Genomic DNA, 17,827 nt, shown 5'->3' with positions numbered 1-17,827 from the left:
TTATTTATTGATTTGTTTACGCTAAGGGTCCTTCTCGGCATTAGGGGGGTGGGGCAGTACGTTTTCGTTTCACAACCTACAATGACTGTTACATGCAGTATTGGACTAAGTTATTCATGCTATGCAAATTTATACTCAAGCTTTTTATATATTCGCGCAGGCCGACAGACTTGAACAGCCCTAAAGTGGGTGGGCGAGGGATCAGCTATGGAAATGGGAAATAACGAAGTCAGCAAAACAGTTTAGCCTTGAAGCAAACAGGGTCGACACCTGTTTCAAAATGTCATCTAGCTTTAAGGAAATGCTAAAAAAAATGTAAGTGTTAGCTGAGTCATTAAATTAAGCTTCTATACAATATCAAAAAGAAAAAAAAGCGACTTCTATTTTCCGAGAAGGCGTACGTGTTAGAGAAGACGCAGAGGTGGCGACGCCGCCTTGAAGTTTCTGCACCAGCGCGCCGTGACGTCATTGATTTTTGACGTCGTCTGCTCGGTCACCTGATCAGGCTTCGCAAATGGCGCTCGCGAGGAGCGAGACAAAAAAAAAAAAAAAACTTCGTTGCGGCAGCTATCGTGCCGCTGACAATACGCGCTCAATAATTCAGCACTGCCGGGAATAGCTCGCGGGTAGCTGCGCGTGCAATCGAAGCCCGGTTCCTCGGAAGGTGGTCGAAGCGCCCTTCTCCCCACTGTGCCCACGGACCTTATTGATTGATTGATCGATTAATTGATTGATTGGATTTAACTCCAAAAGCAACACTATGGTGATGTGATTGACGCCGTAGTGTGGAAGTCTTCAGATTAACCTTGTTCCACTCGGAGTTCTTTAACATGCACCTGAATCCGAGCGTTCTTGCATTCCGCCCCTATCGAAATGCAGTAGGGAGTCGAACCTGACACCTCGTGCTCTGCAGCAGAAAGCCATATAGTCATGCACTGAGCCAGCGCCGCGGGTGATCTCAGGGTTTGTATTGACTGCTTAGCCGGAATCGCTATATACCGAATGTTTCAGCGAACACTTTCAAAAAATTTTAAAGGTTGCCTGTGGCAGATAGCACAATTCTAGTTCATGAGCTGCACGAAGAGGCGGACATTACTTGCGCAATGAATTGAAATGAATATAACCGCCTAATTAACAAAAGTTAAGTCATTAAGTTTTTAAGTAATTTACCTTACGGCACATATTGCAATTTACAAATTGTAGCCGTGGAGTTCGCAAGGCGGATCCACTTGGAACTAATTCTTAGGATGACACCAGTTTCGACATATTGATTCCCGAACTTTGCGGAGAAATGCATTGGCGTTCCAGTTGCTTTTGTGCTCCTAGTGCATAAAACGACGTTTTGTTAAGAAAGTAACTGGAACACCAATGATTTCCCCGCTAAGTTCGGGAAGTAATACCTTGAAACTGGTGTCATCCCGAGAATTCGTTCCAAGTGGATCCGCCTTGCGAACTCCACGGCTAGAATTTGTAAATTGCAATATGGTCCGTAAGGTTAATTAGTCCATTATGCATTTCAATTTTTTGCGCAAGTGGTGTCCGCATCTTCGAGTACACCAGCTCAGGAACTGGAATTGTGTTATCGTGCAATAGACAACCTTTAAAAAATTTGGGAAGTGTTCGCTGAAACGCCCTGCATATAGGGTGTCCCAGCTAACGTTAGCCGAGCTGTTCAACAGAAAAAAGATAAGAAAAAAAAAACGTGATTTATGAAACACGGCGCAAGATACGATCTCAGATCGTACGGTGTTCAGTCGTCACACCTCTGAAAACCTAACACCGTAGGTTTTATGATAGTACCTTGCAGCGTCTTTTAAAAATATTTTGTGCCGTCGAGCAGCTTGGCTAACGTTAACTGGGACATACGGTATACATAGGTTGCACGGACGTCATCGCGGACATGCCATATTGGGGTACCAGCAGGTCGAGACGGGGCGTAAGCAAGGAACATGACAGCAACAAAATGCGCTTCTTGCGTCGAACGTCAGAGCGATAACAATGATAAACCGGTGAAAAACAATCGCCGTGAAAAAGCAAAACAGTTTGCGCGTGATAATACGTTGCACTGACGTCATCGTAGTCGCCATCTTTGGGTACCAGGCGCGGTGAGATATGGCTGCGCGTGACGTCACATGAACACTGTCTATATTGGTTGTCGCTTTCAAAGGCTGTGAGGGGCAGCATACTTAGCGGAGGGCTTCGAAGTTTGAATATAATTATCTGCCACGTGGTATTCTTTAGCTGAAACGCAGTACGGATGCATTATCGCGTAAATGTTCCCACACTATGTGTCCCACGTACCTTTTGCCAAAATGAAAAACAAGAATACGGAAGTACCACGTAGCTAGCTAGGGTGCGGGGGTGACAGAACCAAGTTAAATGTTGTTTGCCGTCGCTCGGAGCAAGTCGGATCGCTTTTTGTATTTCACCTAATTGCATAATTAACCATTATTATTTAATCAAATTCATTACACAAACGGCAGGCGGAAGGCTTTGTGTTCGTGTTTCCGCGTAACAGAATTATGTTTTTCTCGTGTGTTCGAATTACGATCCGATGCTATCATGTCCGCAGGCTGTGTCTATATATAAGTCATACTTTACGAGTTTTCTGACGCATTTTACTCTCAGAAATTCAATTACTTCGATAGCGCACTTGCGCTAGGCGGAGGGCATACGTGAATAAGGATGTACGCTGTGTAAGGTCCCTGTATTTTGCAAAGGTAGCGCAAACTCCTCCTCTCCGCGCCGTTTCCTCCTCTCCTCCTCCCTCTCGGCCGCCATTAGTGAGCGAAGCGCGCGGCCGCTACCGCCCGCTTTCATTTCGTATCGCATGCGGCGCGTTGAAGCGCTTTCTTGAAACGCGACTGTTCTGGGCGCATTTTCACAAGGCTGTTCGTACGTGAGATAGCTACGTAAGATATGTAGTACCTTCAATTATTAGTAGAATCTGCATCGCTCAGACGAGGAAAACGAAATGTAGAACAAGTTAAACGCAATCCTGTAAGCAGTCTTTACTATTTCTGATTGTTTCTCGGAATCGAATGGTGTTCTGTTTACCTAACGCATTTGCGAAAACAAAGAGCTACATCAAACTATGCACACACAACACGGCGGAGACATTTATGTGCTAAATACCCTCAACGTGTGTTTTTTTTTTTTTTTCACAAATGCGTCCGCGCGCTTCCCCCCCCCCCCCCCCCCCCCCCCTCGTCAGTCATATGTCTTGGTTCCCGTGTGTGTGCGCGCTTTCTGCGTTTTGGCGACTCTTCCATTATGCTAATTTTATGAGAAGTCATGCTGGTATTCATATTGCCAAAATGCGCCCTTTTGTTCGCCGCAGAGCATAAACCGGGACTTTTTTTTGTTTTTTGTAGTCTTTGGCTGATGGGGAATTCGCGAACGTACCCACCTTCCCGCGTTCATCACTAACTGGGTGAGAACAGCGATCAGAACCTCCCTCAGTAAATGACCTCCCTCGGTGGCAGTCAAATTTCTTTCTTCCGATACGGTGGAGCCATATCGCTCGCCGTTTGAGGTTACGTTTGCCACGAGGAAGCGCAAAAACCTAGGGTGGAATGGAGGCAGACGTTTTTTTTTTTTTTTTTTTTGCTTCTGCTCTGACTTCTTCAGTCTGATTTACCGAAACTGAACATTGCCCTTTTATTTTAGCTCGACATGCAGCACACTTAATTCGGGCCGCCCCCGCGCAGCCAACAACTTCGTTACCGACACCTCGGCTGATATTTCGACACATCGTTTTTTCTTTGTTTAACTGTATAATATTTCTACTAGGTGCAGCTTTGATTTAGTCGTCCAGGAAGCGTATGTGTCGTGGCATCACGACGCAGAGGGTGCACACGTGGGAGCACCACATCGCGACGGTTAGGCTGCTTTCGGCACACTCTGCGGTACGTCATTTATGTTGCTTGTGGAGTAAATTAGTTTTATTCATTTATACTTTCTTTCTGGAAACAACGTGGCCCTGGTATGTAGACTATATTTTATGAAACTTTTCGGCACTCGCTTCGGCTCGCTTGTTTGTCGCGCTGCTACTCATTGGGCGCCCCGATGATGATGTAGCAGCAAAATATATACGTACGGGAGCAATGTACGGGAACCCTATACGCACGTGGCTTCACGTGCAGCACGCGCGGGTCGAGTCAGAAGTCGAGTTTATGTATCCCGACACCACCTGCATTCCGACCCGACCGCGTTTGCATGCAAGACCCCCGACCGGATTGGAACAGCCAAACCGTCGAACTCGCTTCGTCGCTCGCTCGACCCGACCCGCTAGTGTTTAAGCGACATTCGACCCGACAAGCTGACTGACTGACAAGCTGAATTCACCGGGTTCACGTTCATGTGGCTCCCTTATACGGAAGCCGTTATATACAGACGAACGCTGCGTGCAGCTAAAGCATTGAATCCCCTGTTCCAATTTGAATATGTGCAATTAAGGGGTCTCTATGTAACGTGCTACTAAAGCCGCCGCAGCGCCACTTTTCCCTCTGTAGGTAATTGTAGGAAGCTCTGTAGTTCCAATGCGTTGCGCGCGGGGCTTTCAAATTATTAATTGACAAGATAGTATAGGCTGTATAGGCTCCCTAAAGGGAGCCTATACAGTAACTCTTTTATTGACAGCATTGATAAGCAGCGACATTATGTACATGCGTCGCTGCATCTCTTGCTAAGCAATTGACCGCATAACGACCGTGGGTCGATAAAGGTGAGAGAGATAGAGGAGGGGCAAGCAGGGTCTTTCAAAGCACAAGCAATATACCCAAACACACACACAAAAAAAAAAGCGCGCTCATTGACCCGTTTCTTGTGGATCGTGCTGTTGCGAGTCCGCTCATTGCGATAATATGCCTCCCCGCGCCGTTCTTCCTTTGTGGCGGGTTGTTTCTCGGGGACCGCGCGTTGACGCGCATGGGCGCCTCAATGGGGCCGCGTGTGGCGCGTCACGGAGCTGCTTTGATTTGTCGTGTATATATACGCTTCGCCCGTGTATGCGAGTACTTGCGAACGGCAGTGCTGTCGGTGATGGGGGATAGATTGGGTGGACTGGTGCGCTATTCTCGAGCGATCACTTTCGGGGACACGATCACTTTCGCGAGACTTCGCGCTTGACTCGGCAACGGATGCGCGTGGGCGTGTACCAGTGTTCTACGCGTTCCTCTGAAACAGGAACGAAAGGTCGTTCCTCGTTCCTTCCCAATCTTGAAACGAGTTCCCGTTACAAGTTCCTTTAATGCGAAAGGAACGCGTTCCAGTTACATTTCGAACATTGGGAGCAACATTTCGAACATTTCGAGCAACGAAGAGCTTAACAGCGGAGCTGTTTAAGCTCTTCGTTGCGCCGCGTAGTGCGTACAAAAATTGGAGGACGCTTAAGCTTCGCCTTTAAGAGTGGAACGCGATAGCATTATCGGGATCCGTTCGCATCACATTTTTCTTTGTCAGTAGGCTTCACTGCAACACACAACGTGGGAAAGCCAGCTTACAAAGACCAAGCTTACACTGATCCCCTTAAAGTCGGCTTCACTTTTAAACACAAATGCATTTCTGGGAAGACATCTTTACAGGAGCAATTTAAGCCGTCTTATATCAAAATGTGGAGGCCCTAGGACCCTTTTTTGTTATTTTATTAATTGTTTGCTGTTGCCCCGAGGCGCGCGCGTGTCCAAAATTTAGAAAGGCTCGGTTTTCAACATTCCCTTCAACGTTGCCAAGATCTAAGGAGGAGGAGGAAGAAACTTTATTTAAGGCCAGCACTAAGGCTTAGTCAAGAAGAGCGCTTGCTCCGCTAAGGCCCGCTGATGATCCGCCGAGTCCGAGAGAAGTCAGAGCACTCCAGGAAGGAGGGTGAGGGTAAGGGAAATAAGGAGGGGTAATGACAGAACCAAAGTACAGCGAAACACCATCAGAATTGGAGGACGCTTAAGCTTCGTCTTTAAGAGTATAGAACGCGATATCATTCAAAGATCCCTGGCTGCTTATCAGGCTTTTTTCTCATATATCCAATTTGCGATTCCGACGCTGTCACGCCTGTAAGTTGTGGTTAAGTCGTACTTTACGATTTTTCTGACGTATTTTACTTTGAGAAATTCAATTTTTGTTCACTAACGCCTTGCGCCACGCGGAGGGCCTGTGTGGGCGGGGTGGTTCGGGATGATGTGGTTCGGCATGATTATTTCCGCCAGACGCCGATGCTTAACGCCGAAGCCGACGCCGGATTTTGTGCGACACGAGGCCCTTAACGCTGCCGCATAAAAACTGCTGCTGTCGATGACGTCACCGCGCGTTGCCTAGCAACCACCTCGCGAAGCGACGTGTGCTTCGCCTCCTCTCCGTGCCGCGCACATGTTACCTTGACATGGTACGTTAAGGAGAGGGAAGGAGAGCATGCGCGCGGCACGCGCTATGCTCGTGAGATAGAAAGAGAAAATCAGAGAGCGAGAAATTGTAGCAGCACCAACGAGGCAACGCGCAGAGCTGCTGCCGACGCCGTCCGCGTTTCCCCGCGTTCTGCGCCGAAACAGTAATGCGCGTTCTGCGCCGGTGCGGTCTGTACTCGCCGACTTCTTTGCTGTGACCCACTTTAGGCTGGAATGAAGCCCTGCCCCCCCCCCCGCCCCTCCTTTCCAACCTCTAGACTGGGCTAAAGCCTATTCGGTCTGTGCTCCTGACGTGTGTACCCACAAAGTCAAATAAATTTGATTTGATTGACTGATTTATTTATTTATTTATTTATTTATTTATTTATTTATTTATTTATTTATTTATTTATTTATTTATTTATTTATTAGACCAATCCGATCCGACCGACCGATCGCTTGTGGTATATGGCACAAATGAGCGCGTTTTCTCGCTCTCGTGTCATCTCCTTTTTTTTCGTTATCAAAATAATAAAAAAAGAAAGGAAAAGGGGAGGTTTATAATGACAGAAACAAAATAAATACAAAAAAATGCTGGGGCGGAAGGGACGGCTCCCACGCCAGCGTCTCCTTCGGAAGAGAGGGTCGACTGCGTGCTTTTTTTTTTTTTTTTTTTGCCCTCGGGGCTTTACAGTAAAGCATTACAGGGTAGATGCAGCCGTATTTAACTGTATATCGACAAAAAAAAAATCCTTCTTCGATAGTTGTATATACTCCGTCGTTTTGCGCTACAGTTAAATTTGGTCGTCATATTGCAGACCTATAAGGGGCCGTGATAAGTTATTAAGGAACGCCCCTTGTTTCCCGAAATTTGGGAGCGCCGTGACTTTGGCCGTGGTGTTTTTCGTACTGTTTTACGAGCATCTACAGTGTACGGTCGAACCCGGATATATCGAACTCGAAGGGCATCGCGAAATAGTTCGATATAACAATAATTCGATGTACGCGTATATAAGATGAAAATTTTAAACATTTGTGAGGCGGATTTTACGCCTGTTCGTTATACGCAATAATTTGTTATATCCGAGTTCGACTGTATTGGATGTCCCGGCTAACGTTAGCCGAACAGTTGAACGAAAGAAAAATAAAAATTAAAACACGATGCAATATACAATTTTAAGACCAAAGGTGTTCGGTCGACATTTGTCTAACAACCGAACACCGTATAGGTCTCATAATTGTCTTGCACCTTGTTTTTTTTTTTTTTTTTTTTATTGATTTAAGAGCTCGGCTAACGTTAGCTAGACACAGGGTCGACACGGAAGTCGTTGACCGCTTCCATTCAACGTTACACTGCAGCCAAGGTTGCCTGCAGCTATATCTTATAGGCCGCGCTTATATACAATTTGGTTCGTCTCGCTGTCCACCTCCTTTTTTTTTTCCTGGTTATCGACCCTGTGCCTGCAGGTGTGTAAACGTTGTTCCGATCTGCCCTCGCCCTTGCTTGCGCGCGAACTTCGGCTGGCCCACTCCAAACGAACATGCGTGCGAAGCACTGACATCGCGATAACGATATGCCTGCCTTCGCGCACAGCTGTTGTTTTCTTTCCCGAGCGAAGGCGCATCACTGTCAACCTCTCGTGTCCACCGTTTTTTTTTTTTTTTTTCTTAATGCGCGAAGCATTATTGGTATCGGTGCCCGAGTTCCTTCGAATACGTCGGGCCTGCTATAGTATATGCCTATAGCAAAATGGTAAAAAAAAAGAAAAATGAAATCTGGAGTCCTCCACTATATACGATGCCCTTCACAACCCACAAGAATCAATTGATCAATTATTTTCACTATTTCGCGCAACATTTCTCATTACTGACGTGTTCTTCTTTTGTTTGTTTGTTTTCGTGAGAACAGTGCTAATGAGGTTCAAGGTAAACTGAAACTCAAAATGATTGAATGGCGATTTAGCGGTAAGTGCGAGAGAACTGCGTTGGTTCATTACGTCGCCCCTCATGAAGTCACAGATATCCATGATTAAAACCGCGTCACCGTATTGCAAAGTGTTGTTCAGGAGCTGTCGACTCACGCCCTGCCAGCGTGACCGTGTACCACGTGATCGGCTTCCCACACTTCACATACTGCTTTCCCACTTTGACACTGCTAATGCTGCCGCATGAAAAGAATCTAGCATGCAAAAGGCGTTGTTTGCCATTGGTGAGTAATGGCGGAGGCCTTATATTAGCTGCCTCAGTTGGTAAGCGTTCATGGTGCTTGCTGCCCACATAGCTAGCGTCTTCAACGCATATCGAACGTCGTCGTAAACTGGGCCATATGACACGGTCGCTATAAATCTGAATTGCGGTGCTTTGTACTTCACAACTTGCTGGTTGCAACTGTACGTGGCAATACGATGCTGCTTATCTAGGTCTGTGCTTATGTTCCGTGTTTTCTTTGAGGGCGCAGCCTTGTTATGACAAAAGGTGTGCGAAAGAATGCTGAATAGCTGCTCGAAGAAGAAGAAAAAAGAAACAATGCAAAAGAAAAGCACGCGACTGTCATTCCAGCGTTATCTCGAACGCCAGAAAACTTCCTTTTATATACTTCTCCTTATAGATGCGTGCTCTATATGACGTAATCAGCGTGGCTCTGACGTCATGGTCACGCATCCTACGAGACACAGTGAACCTCGGAAAGTGCTGACGTACACAAAACATGCGGCTTGCGAAAATTACAAAGCAGGTAGCGCCGAGCCTGCTTAATACGTTGCGCAAAAAAAAAAAAAAAAGTTTCACTAAGATAGTGTGACTTTGAAAGCATTACGCACTCATTTCAGAACCCCCTTACTCTCTTTCATTGTTTCACCACTGCACACGACTCTGCGTCTGACAGGAGTTGTCTTTTTCGCTGCATGCTGTGAATGTGAATCTACCGCAGGTAATTTTTAAGAACTTGGGGGGCAGCTCGAACACGGATATATCGAATCTGAAGGAGATCACAAAAAAGTCTTGCCGTGGACATAAATAAAATGAAAATGTTAGGCAAACATTTCCAAGAGGATTTTACTGCAGAATATACAGAGTACGCTATACAGAATAATTCGTTATATGTTGCTTCGATATATCCGGGTTCCACTTTATATAGCCTTTCGATCGCGTGTATATGTGCGAGGGAGATTTTCGTGCGAAATAATGGCCGACACGCCAGTGTATATTTCGTCGCGTGCTTTAGAGGTCGCCTATCTTGACATTTATATAGGCTGGCTTCGCGAAACAGACGGCAGCATACGCCTGCTTGTCAAGGCGTGTCCACTTATTGTGAAGTCTTCACTGCCCGTCGAGGGACGGTTGACAGTAACGCCTTGTGGGATCTGGCAAGCTTCTATTCTGCGGTTGCGACTCGTGTTTAAAGCAGTAAATAATGTGCTGAATAATGCTAATTATTCACCCCGGAAAGCAGCACTATTCCACGTGAAGGATTATTAGAACTCGTTAACCTTTGTTTCTCGGCATCGAGTGTAGATTCGTACACACACACAAAAAGAAAAAAAATGTTTTAGTAAAATTAGTTGGTAAATTAATGAATTAATTAGTAATTAGCTTCCTAGACAACTTACAAATGAAAACTTGCTCCAGCATATGAAAAAAAAGAAAAGAAGGCCACTGTGCGTTTTGCGTTAGCTTTCCCGCTCAGAGTTTGGAGTTAAAACAAATTGAGCGTATCGAAAATGATACTAGATCTTGGCTATGTGGGGTTAGTACAAATAATATTAAGGCAATAACAATAGTGATAACGTATGGGTGACGGCCGGGACCTTGTGCAAGCAAACATTTGCGTTTAGCCCCGTCATCCCAGACATCGAATGTCAAACCTGTAGAAGAAGAATGGCAACTATACTGGATCCTGATTTATTAACGAAGCTGTAGTTGTGCGCATTTCGCTCGGTTAATTCGCTGCCGCGGATGTGTTTTGACTGAAAACACGTTCTCGTGCTTAAGCCGAGCAACTGTTTACGCGACAGCATTATCAGGATCGGTTCAGCCGCGCCTTTGGTTGCATTTGACTCCGGGATTACCCTTGTTTATTTTTCGTGGCCATCCGATAACGAAGGTTGGCGCGTGTCCCACATAATGCATTTATCGCATTAAAAGTCGCGTCGTTGTCTCGGTTGCTCTGCCTTTGGAGGAAATTTCTTTTGTTTACCTCTTCGCTCAAACGCGGGAGTTATTTTCGGGAGCTCTGTTTCATATTGGTGCGGCAGCTTGGGTGTCGAAAGCGTTTTCGTAGTACATGTCGCGGAAAGCCACATCTGACTTTAGACGGAAGGCCAGACGACAAAAAAAAAAAAAAAAAAAAGAAAAAAAAAAACGGCGAGCGCGCCGGCGCGACATGCTTTCCCGTTCCTTTTCTTTCTTCTTTTTCTATTTTTTTTTATGCTGGCGCGGGGTGTGTCGTAACGTTTCGAACTCTTTCGTCTTGTTTTTTAACCTTCCCGCGCCTTATCTGCACAGATGGCCGGTGATATGGCGAGCAGAAGAGGAGTGATGACGACTTCGCTGCCGACGACTGCGGTGACGAAAACGACCGCACCGTGACGTGAGGCGCTCCTGTCGCTCCATTTATTGTTTTTGCTGACCCCCCCCCCCCCCCCCCCCCCTTTTTTTGTGTGTGTGTGTGTGTGTTCGCCTGCGCCTACGTGTTCGGTCGTCTGCTAAAACGCGGCTGCTGTCGCTGATCCTTGCCGCGGCGTCGTCTGCTCTTCTGCAGCGGCGTCGTCTGCTCTTCTGCTGCCGTCTGCAGCGTGTGGGTGTGTGCGCGTGCGCGCGTGCGTGCATGCGGTGATCTTCGACGACTTGTGTGACGCGTGGCTCTCACACGGCCGTGCCCACATCCGCGTGCTTGTACCGTTTGGTGAATTTGGTGGTTTCGTTTCGTGTGATTACGCGGTTGTGCCCACCCCACCCCTTCCCATCGTGGTCGTCGACGTGGCATCGGCGATCGGAATCGTCGTCTGTTCGTCGTCGTCTGTTCGGAAAGGCGTTAACGAGCCGGGAGCGCAAAAAAAGACAGAAGAAACCCGGATAACGGATCACGGGGCGCGAAAAATGCCGACGACGCAGACCCGATTGGAGCCTGCCAGGCGCCACGCAGACAACACGGAGAAAAGGTGAGCATAGAGACGGTGTGGGGACGCGGCTTTTTATGTGTGAGCGGGAAATATAACGGCTGTCACAAGCAAAAACGAAAAACAAAAGCGAAATAAACGTTTATTTCTGGACTGGCGAGGAAAAGAGAGCTAAAGAAAGAAATATAATAAAAAAAAACGGGAGTGGGTGCAGGAGAGAGCGAAACAATGCGCAAATTTTAAGCAACGTTTGGATCCTGAACTTGTACGCTAATTTCTGCCCCGGAAGTTGCGTTGGTACGTGCAAAAAAAAAAAAAAAAAAAAACCGTTCCGTTTGTGAGCGCAAATGCCAGCTGTTCGATCAGCTGGCGCTGTGCGAGTTGGCAGGAAGATAGCTTCGTCGGCGCAAACAGTCGCAGTTTTACATGCGAGCGGACTCGCCGATAGCCTGATATATATATATATATATATTCTAGTATATATATATATATATATATATATATATATATATATATATATATATATATATATACTAGAAGTAATGCCGGGATCGTCTATTTCGCATTGCAGTCCTTTATACCGTCGGAAAGTGCGATGCTGTCAGGGGCGATATAGACACCGCGAAATTAACGGTCGCACTATGGTCCGTTTATGACTTGCCCGTCGTGAACGCTTCGCTGTGTGCACGGGTTCGAACTACAGGGGTGTGGAGATATATATGCGCAGTGTTGTTAACCTTTCTAGCGCTAAGAAAAAAAGTGTAGCTTTATGTAAAATTAAGTCAGAGCCATTCGTCATTTCAAACTGCTTACTATCCGTGTAGGTCTGACGCTTATTTTGCTATGTACTCGTAAAGAATTAACGGTGCCGATTCGCGGCATACAACGCCCCGACGCAGACCGCAATTCATTCGGCAACGAAAAATGACGGCTTCGAGATTTTACACCACTACTTGCCCAGATCTAGTTGCCCTCGGCTTACGTCGCTAGCACTTGTACTAATGCTGACGGGGACCGAATATCGAAACAATGAAAAACCAACTTCAACACGCGTGGTGATAATGTCATTGTACCACTGTTAGTGCTTGTGTATACGTTGCTCGTGTTCTTCGGGTCTTTTTCAATGTTATAAGCAACTCCTTTATCGAAGGCTGCGCGCGACGTTCTCTTGCACGCGTAACTCTTTGTCTTCTGCCAGCATCCGAATCGGAACAACCATTTCAAAGGTGGCGGGATTTCGAGAGACTGCTCATTGCGGCTACGCCATGGCAACGTCGCTACCACAGTTTTGCGATTGTCTCATCTTTGAAAAGAGCGGAGACAAAAAAAGAAAAATGAATGAAAGAAAGAACGATTCATATGCTATCGAAAGGAATTAAAGTAAGCAAACACGGACACAGTAACGAACAAAACAAACGTGTCTGCGCTTGCCCACCTTTCGGTAGCATGCGTGACTCCAACTTGCTCAACATATTACCGTCGCCTATATAGCTGGTGCGGCTCCCGCATTTGCGATAGCGACTGAATGCAAGAAAGCGTGCCGTTATGCATCCCTTGCGCATTAACCATCCACAAGTGGTCGAAATTAATCGGGAGCAATTTCCACTTAACCGATGTCTCTTAATCCGCCAGGGTTGTTCTTATCGTGACACCGAACGCCATTATAACAGTCCATACTATAGAAGACCTCAGGCTGACATCTGTCTGCTCTTGCTCGAGTTCTTCCTCAAACAGGAACACACGTATATATAGCGAAACGGACAGCGCTCCAATTGTCTCCGAGTTTTCAACGCCTGGCTTTCCATATACAGTGGAACCCGGATGTATCGACCCTCATGTAACGAATTATTTGTGTATAACGAACAGGGGGGGGGGGGGGGGGGGGGGGCAGTAAACTCTCCGCTTGAAACTTTTTTCTAAAATTTTTATTTTATATTTCGAATTCCCTATGCAATCGAACTCGGATATATCGAACCTGAAGGGGATCACAAAAAGTTCGATATATTGGTAATTCGATACATAAAACAAAACATTTTATACAACAATTTTCCAGGGGATTTCACTGCTGTTCGTTATACACAATAATTCGTTATATGTGGGTTCGGTATATCCGGGTTCGACTGTATATCGAACTTTTTTTGGGGAGGTCGATCCCCTTCAGATTCGATGTGTCCGGGTTCGGCTGTGTTCCGCGAATAGAAGTATTCGCGGGCTCCTCTCACGCTCGGAAAAACCCACTTATGTGGCACGTATTGATCAACAGAAAGCTGCATCGGGAGTTTTTCATGTTGCTCTACAATTTTCTCATTGGCACTTCGACAATTAGGACAGTACTTCTCGAGTTAGATAATTGATTACAATTAGCTAAATAAATCTCAGCAACGAAAAAAATTACTGGCGGCTACTCCACTGCACTGGAAACAATACGCACTAGGTTTGCTTCGCGTAACGCCGTTCCTCTTTTTTTTTTTTTTTTTTTTTTAAATCGTGCTGCTTGATGGCTCGGACACCCTGCATTTATGACAACCGAGTACAAGTTGTATGGGAAGGTCGAAAAGGTAATGAAATGGTGGGAATTCACCAAGGATTGAAGCAAGGATGTCCTCTGTCTCCATTGTTGTTCACGCTTTATGTTAAGGGCATAGAAAGACGACTGGAAAACAGCGAATTAGGGTTCGATTTATCCTACATGGGTAATGGACAAATGGTGCAACAGAAGGTCCCCGGACTGATGTATGTGGACGACGTAGTGCTACTAGTGAGAGATTTAAAGACACTTGCGAATATCTGTGGCAACGCAGCGACAAATCTAGGCCTTATGTTTAGCACAGAGAAATCGGAATTATGATCTTTAATGAAGACACGAGTAATTACGTGGTGTCGATTCAACAGCAAGTCATGCCATAGCCAAGCAATATAAGTACCTCGGCATATAGATAAACGAATGAAATACTTACTCAAGTACCCACAAAGATAATCTGAAAGTAAAGGGGAAGCGGAATGCAGCAATAATGAAACACAGCACTGTGGGACCACAATAAGTATGAGGTGGTGCGTGGAATCTGGAAAGGAGTAATGGTGCCAGAGCTAACGTTCGCAAATGCCATTCTATGCTTAAAATCATATATCTTGTCGGGGTTGGAAGTTAACCAAAGATCGGTAGGCCCGTTGGCTTTGGGAGCCCACGGTAATACCACAAATGAGGCAGTGCAGGGTGACATGGGTTGGGCCTCTTTTGAAGTCAGAGAAGCACAGAGCAAAATTAGTTTTGAAGAAAGACCCAGGAACATGGATGAAAATAAATGGGCGGCTAAAGTGCACAAGTATCTCTACCTGAAAAGCGTGGACACAGAATGGAGGAAGAGGTCAAGAAAGTTGGCAACCAAGTACAAGATAATCGAAACTGTAAATAGACAACCAGGAGTCAGCAGAAAGAAAGTGAGAGAAATAGAGACAGTGAAGTGGATGCAAAGAATGGGAACAAAATGACCATGCAGATTTTCAAGAATGAGAAGAAATTAGAAGGGAGAATCTGTACGGGGGATAACACAAAGGGCAGTGCCTTGCTATTTGAGGCTCGAGCCGGTTGCCTAAGGACCAAAACATACCGGAGCAAATATTCGGAACTAGATGAGGCATATGTATGCTGCAGTAAAGATCCGGAGATCACTCAGCACATCCTGATGGAATTTGAAGGGATTCACCCAGCGAGAACCGTAGGTAACGCACAACTTCCCGAAGGGCTTGGGTTTAACCTGGAAGGAAACATCAACCGATCAGCCGTAGAGATAAGCAAGAGATGATTGGAGTATTGGTGGAAAAAAATGCAGGGAAGAGATTGATACGACCTGATTTGACGCCCGTGTGCTTGCGTTGTAGTGCACGTTAAAGAACCCCAGTTGATAAAAATTAATCCGGAGCCTTCCACTACGGCGTGCCTCATAATCAGAACTGGTTATCGCACGTAAAACCCCAGAAAGATCTCTTACAGTCGGAGGTAGCGGTACAAGGTAGATATTGAGGGGAAAAAAAAGATTAATGCAATGTATACAGAAATGCTAGATAATTAGCATACGCATAGCATACCTGATTAAATCAAGCAGGCTAGGTGACTATTTGTCACCGTCCCGTTTCAAAGGGGATGCCACTAAATCATCATCATCATCTGGATATCGAAAAGTGAACGTGGTCGCACGACTGCCGCGTCGGTCGGACGGCCGCAGCCAATGACAGCTCCGCTAGCTAGCGTGCACGTCATGGTCACGTGCTCCCCGCTCCTTTCTTCGCGGTGCCTTTTTTTTTTTTTTTTTTCGCGGTCGAGACGCTATCTGGGACCGCGTTCGCATGCGCCCTCTGGCTGGCCAAACAGGTAACCAGCGACTGGCAACATGCAACAGCGCGTTGGCAAGCCTTTGCGCGCTGGCGACCAGCAAAATTTTGTCCCGTGCCAGAATTTTGTTATTACGTTCGTTTTCTTATTAGTTATTTTTTTTTGATTAGTTAGCTGATTTTGTTTCGTAGTCACGCCGGTTCGAACACATGGACAGAACTACGGCGACCCGATACAAAGGGCACGACCACAATCACCCGTCAGGCGGCTACCTTTACGCGCCCCGGCAGCACCTCCTGTGGCATCGGCATCTAGTATCGTATCAGTATCGGCATCAGTATCAGGTTGTGTGAATCGGCTGCGCGATACGACACCCAACGCACGTGTGTTTCCAGCTGTCAGCCATGGCGGAGATGAGCGCTGCGACCGTAGATTTCTTAATCGCGTACATGTCCACGACCACTGAGGTCGACTGGCTGCGGGTGTCAATGATGGTCGCTGCAGACATAATCAACGAGCGACGGAAGCGGGAACGCAGACCCACCCGACGGGTCCGGAAACGACGACGTCCGCTGAACGAACATCCCACTCCGGCGAAGGAAAGGCGTCGCGAAGATGACCGGCACCTCGGAGTGTCTGTCGGGAGGTAAATATACGCACGTTGCAGTTTTGTTTTTCGTGCGCCCGCTTGACCTCTGCCACGGCCGCTCGATGAAAAACACACGTGTGTTTAAAAAAAAAAAAAAAAAAACACGTGTGTTTTTCATCGAGCGGCCGTGCCTCTGCGCACGCTTTCTTTTTTTTTTTTTTTTTTTTGTCGTGTCAATTAGGGGTATCGTAACAAGGAACGTACCGATATGTTGATCAGCCACTCAGTATTCTTGCATTCGTAATATGCCGGCCATTTTTTTCTTCTGCATTCTCTCGCTAATTTATCGCCGCTTGCTGCACGTGTGAAGGACTCCACGAGGCTTCTTGCAAGATACGCCAACATTTGAGGAAGGAGTCGGGTCTGCGTGCTATACAGGCTCGGAGGCTGGCCCTTTTGCCACGTTACGTAAATTGCACTGCACACACTATAAGAAAACGGAAGAGTGTCGCGAAGGTCGCATTTGTCGGCGCCTGTCAGCATTTATGTAGAATGAAACGCATTGTTGGTGCGTGCGATTTCAGCCACGTATAGTATGCGCTTATAGGTAAACGGTGCTTCATTTGCAGTGCATTATACGCCATGACTGTAAATAGCGTGTAAAAAGCAGCAGCGTCCCGCTGGCAAAAAAAAACAAAAAACAAAAATGCATATGTGGGCATGCAGAAAGCGATGCTAGACTTCTAGACGAACACTATGTCGCTCTATAGCTCGATTTGATACTTTCCTGTGGTGTCCCTTTAAAGTGTGTGGTGGTTTTATACTAGCAATTGGCATTCCCGATGCAACTGCTCGAAAGAAACAAACAGCTTCGCTGGAAATTGGGCCGCGATTCGGATGCGATTCTGTAAGGTCGCATGAAGTCTGTCGTTTGTTTGTTTTATTCGGGCATAACGCTTTCTTTCTCCTTGCTTTTGCTTCCTTCATTTTCAAACGAAAATGTGGAAACTCCCATTCGGGAAATTCCCGCCTGAAAGAGCCGATGGCAAACCGCCCGACCGCCTGTGCGAACGCTGAAAAACTTTTCCTTTCTGTCTTTCTTTTCTCGAACAACAGCGCGCGCACTCGGCACACGGCACGCCATTGTTGTGAGCGCCCGCAAACCACGTTGGCGTTACGCGTGCGATGAACCTAGACGGCGCGCGCGGGGTCGAACGATTTTGTCCCACGGCGGGTCAGAGCCGACTCTGTGTGAAGGGGTCAACGAAGCCGCTTTCGGGGTCAGGGGTCACTCACGTCTCCCGAGACGGATTACATACTGCTGCCGCTACACGGTTGTGCGTTGTGTGTGTTAAGGGGGGCGGCCATGCGCTTTCGTTCCGGTTCAAACGTGCGCGCCGCCGGCGGCGGTGGC

The 17,827-nt window shown here is 46.7% G+C and overlaps 2 protein-coding genes across 4 annotated transcripts in view; one reads left to right on the top strand and one right to left on the bottom strand.

The window, feature by feature from the left end:
• LOC119434130 (UDP-N-acetylhexosamine pyrophosphorylase) overlaps positions 1-17,827 on the top strand; it is a 77,578-nt gene that overhangs the window by 1,293 nt on the left and 58,458 nt on the right. Inside the window, exon 2 of one of the 3 annotated variants that reach the window (XM_049658658.1) lies at positions 10,881-10,965. Coding sequence is in view for 2 of the 3 variants with exons in the window: in XM_049658655.1 (XP_049514612.1) it covers positions 16,229-16,470 (242 nt within the window). In the remaining variant the exon portion in view is untranslated. Of the gene's footprint in view, positions 1-10,880; positions 10,966-11,023; positions 11,537-16,213; positions 16,471-17,827 lie in introns of those variants that run through there. The other 2 variants (XM_037701453.2, XM_049658655.1) reach the window with 2 other exon arrangements.
• The window catches only part of LOC119434131 (cell cycle control protein 50A), a 46,904-nt gene that overhangs the window by 14,000 nt on the left and 15,077 nt on the right, over positions 1-17,827 (bottom strand). The window lies entirely within an intron of this gene.

This window comes from Dermacentor silvarum, chromosome 11 (assembly GCF_013339745.2).
Source record: "Dermacentor silvarum isolate Dsil-2018 chromosome 11, BIME_Dsil_1.4, whole genome shotgun sequence".
Taxonomy (NCBI): Eukaryota; Metazoa; Arthropoda; class Arachnida; order Ixodida; family Ixodidae; genus Dermacentor; species Dermacentor silvarum.
The sequence above is the reverse complement of the archived record's forward strand: the minus strand, read 5'-3'. Positions and strand labels throughout refer to the sequence as shown.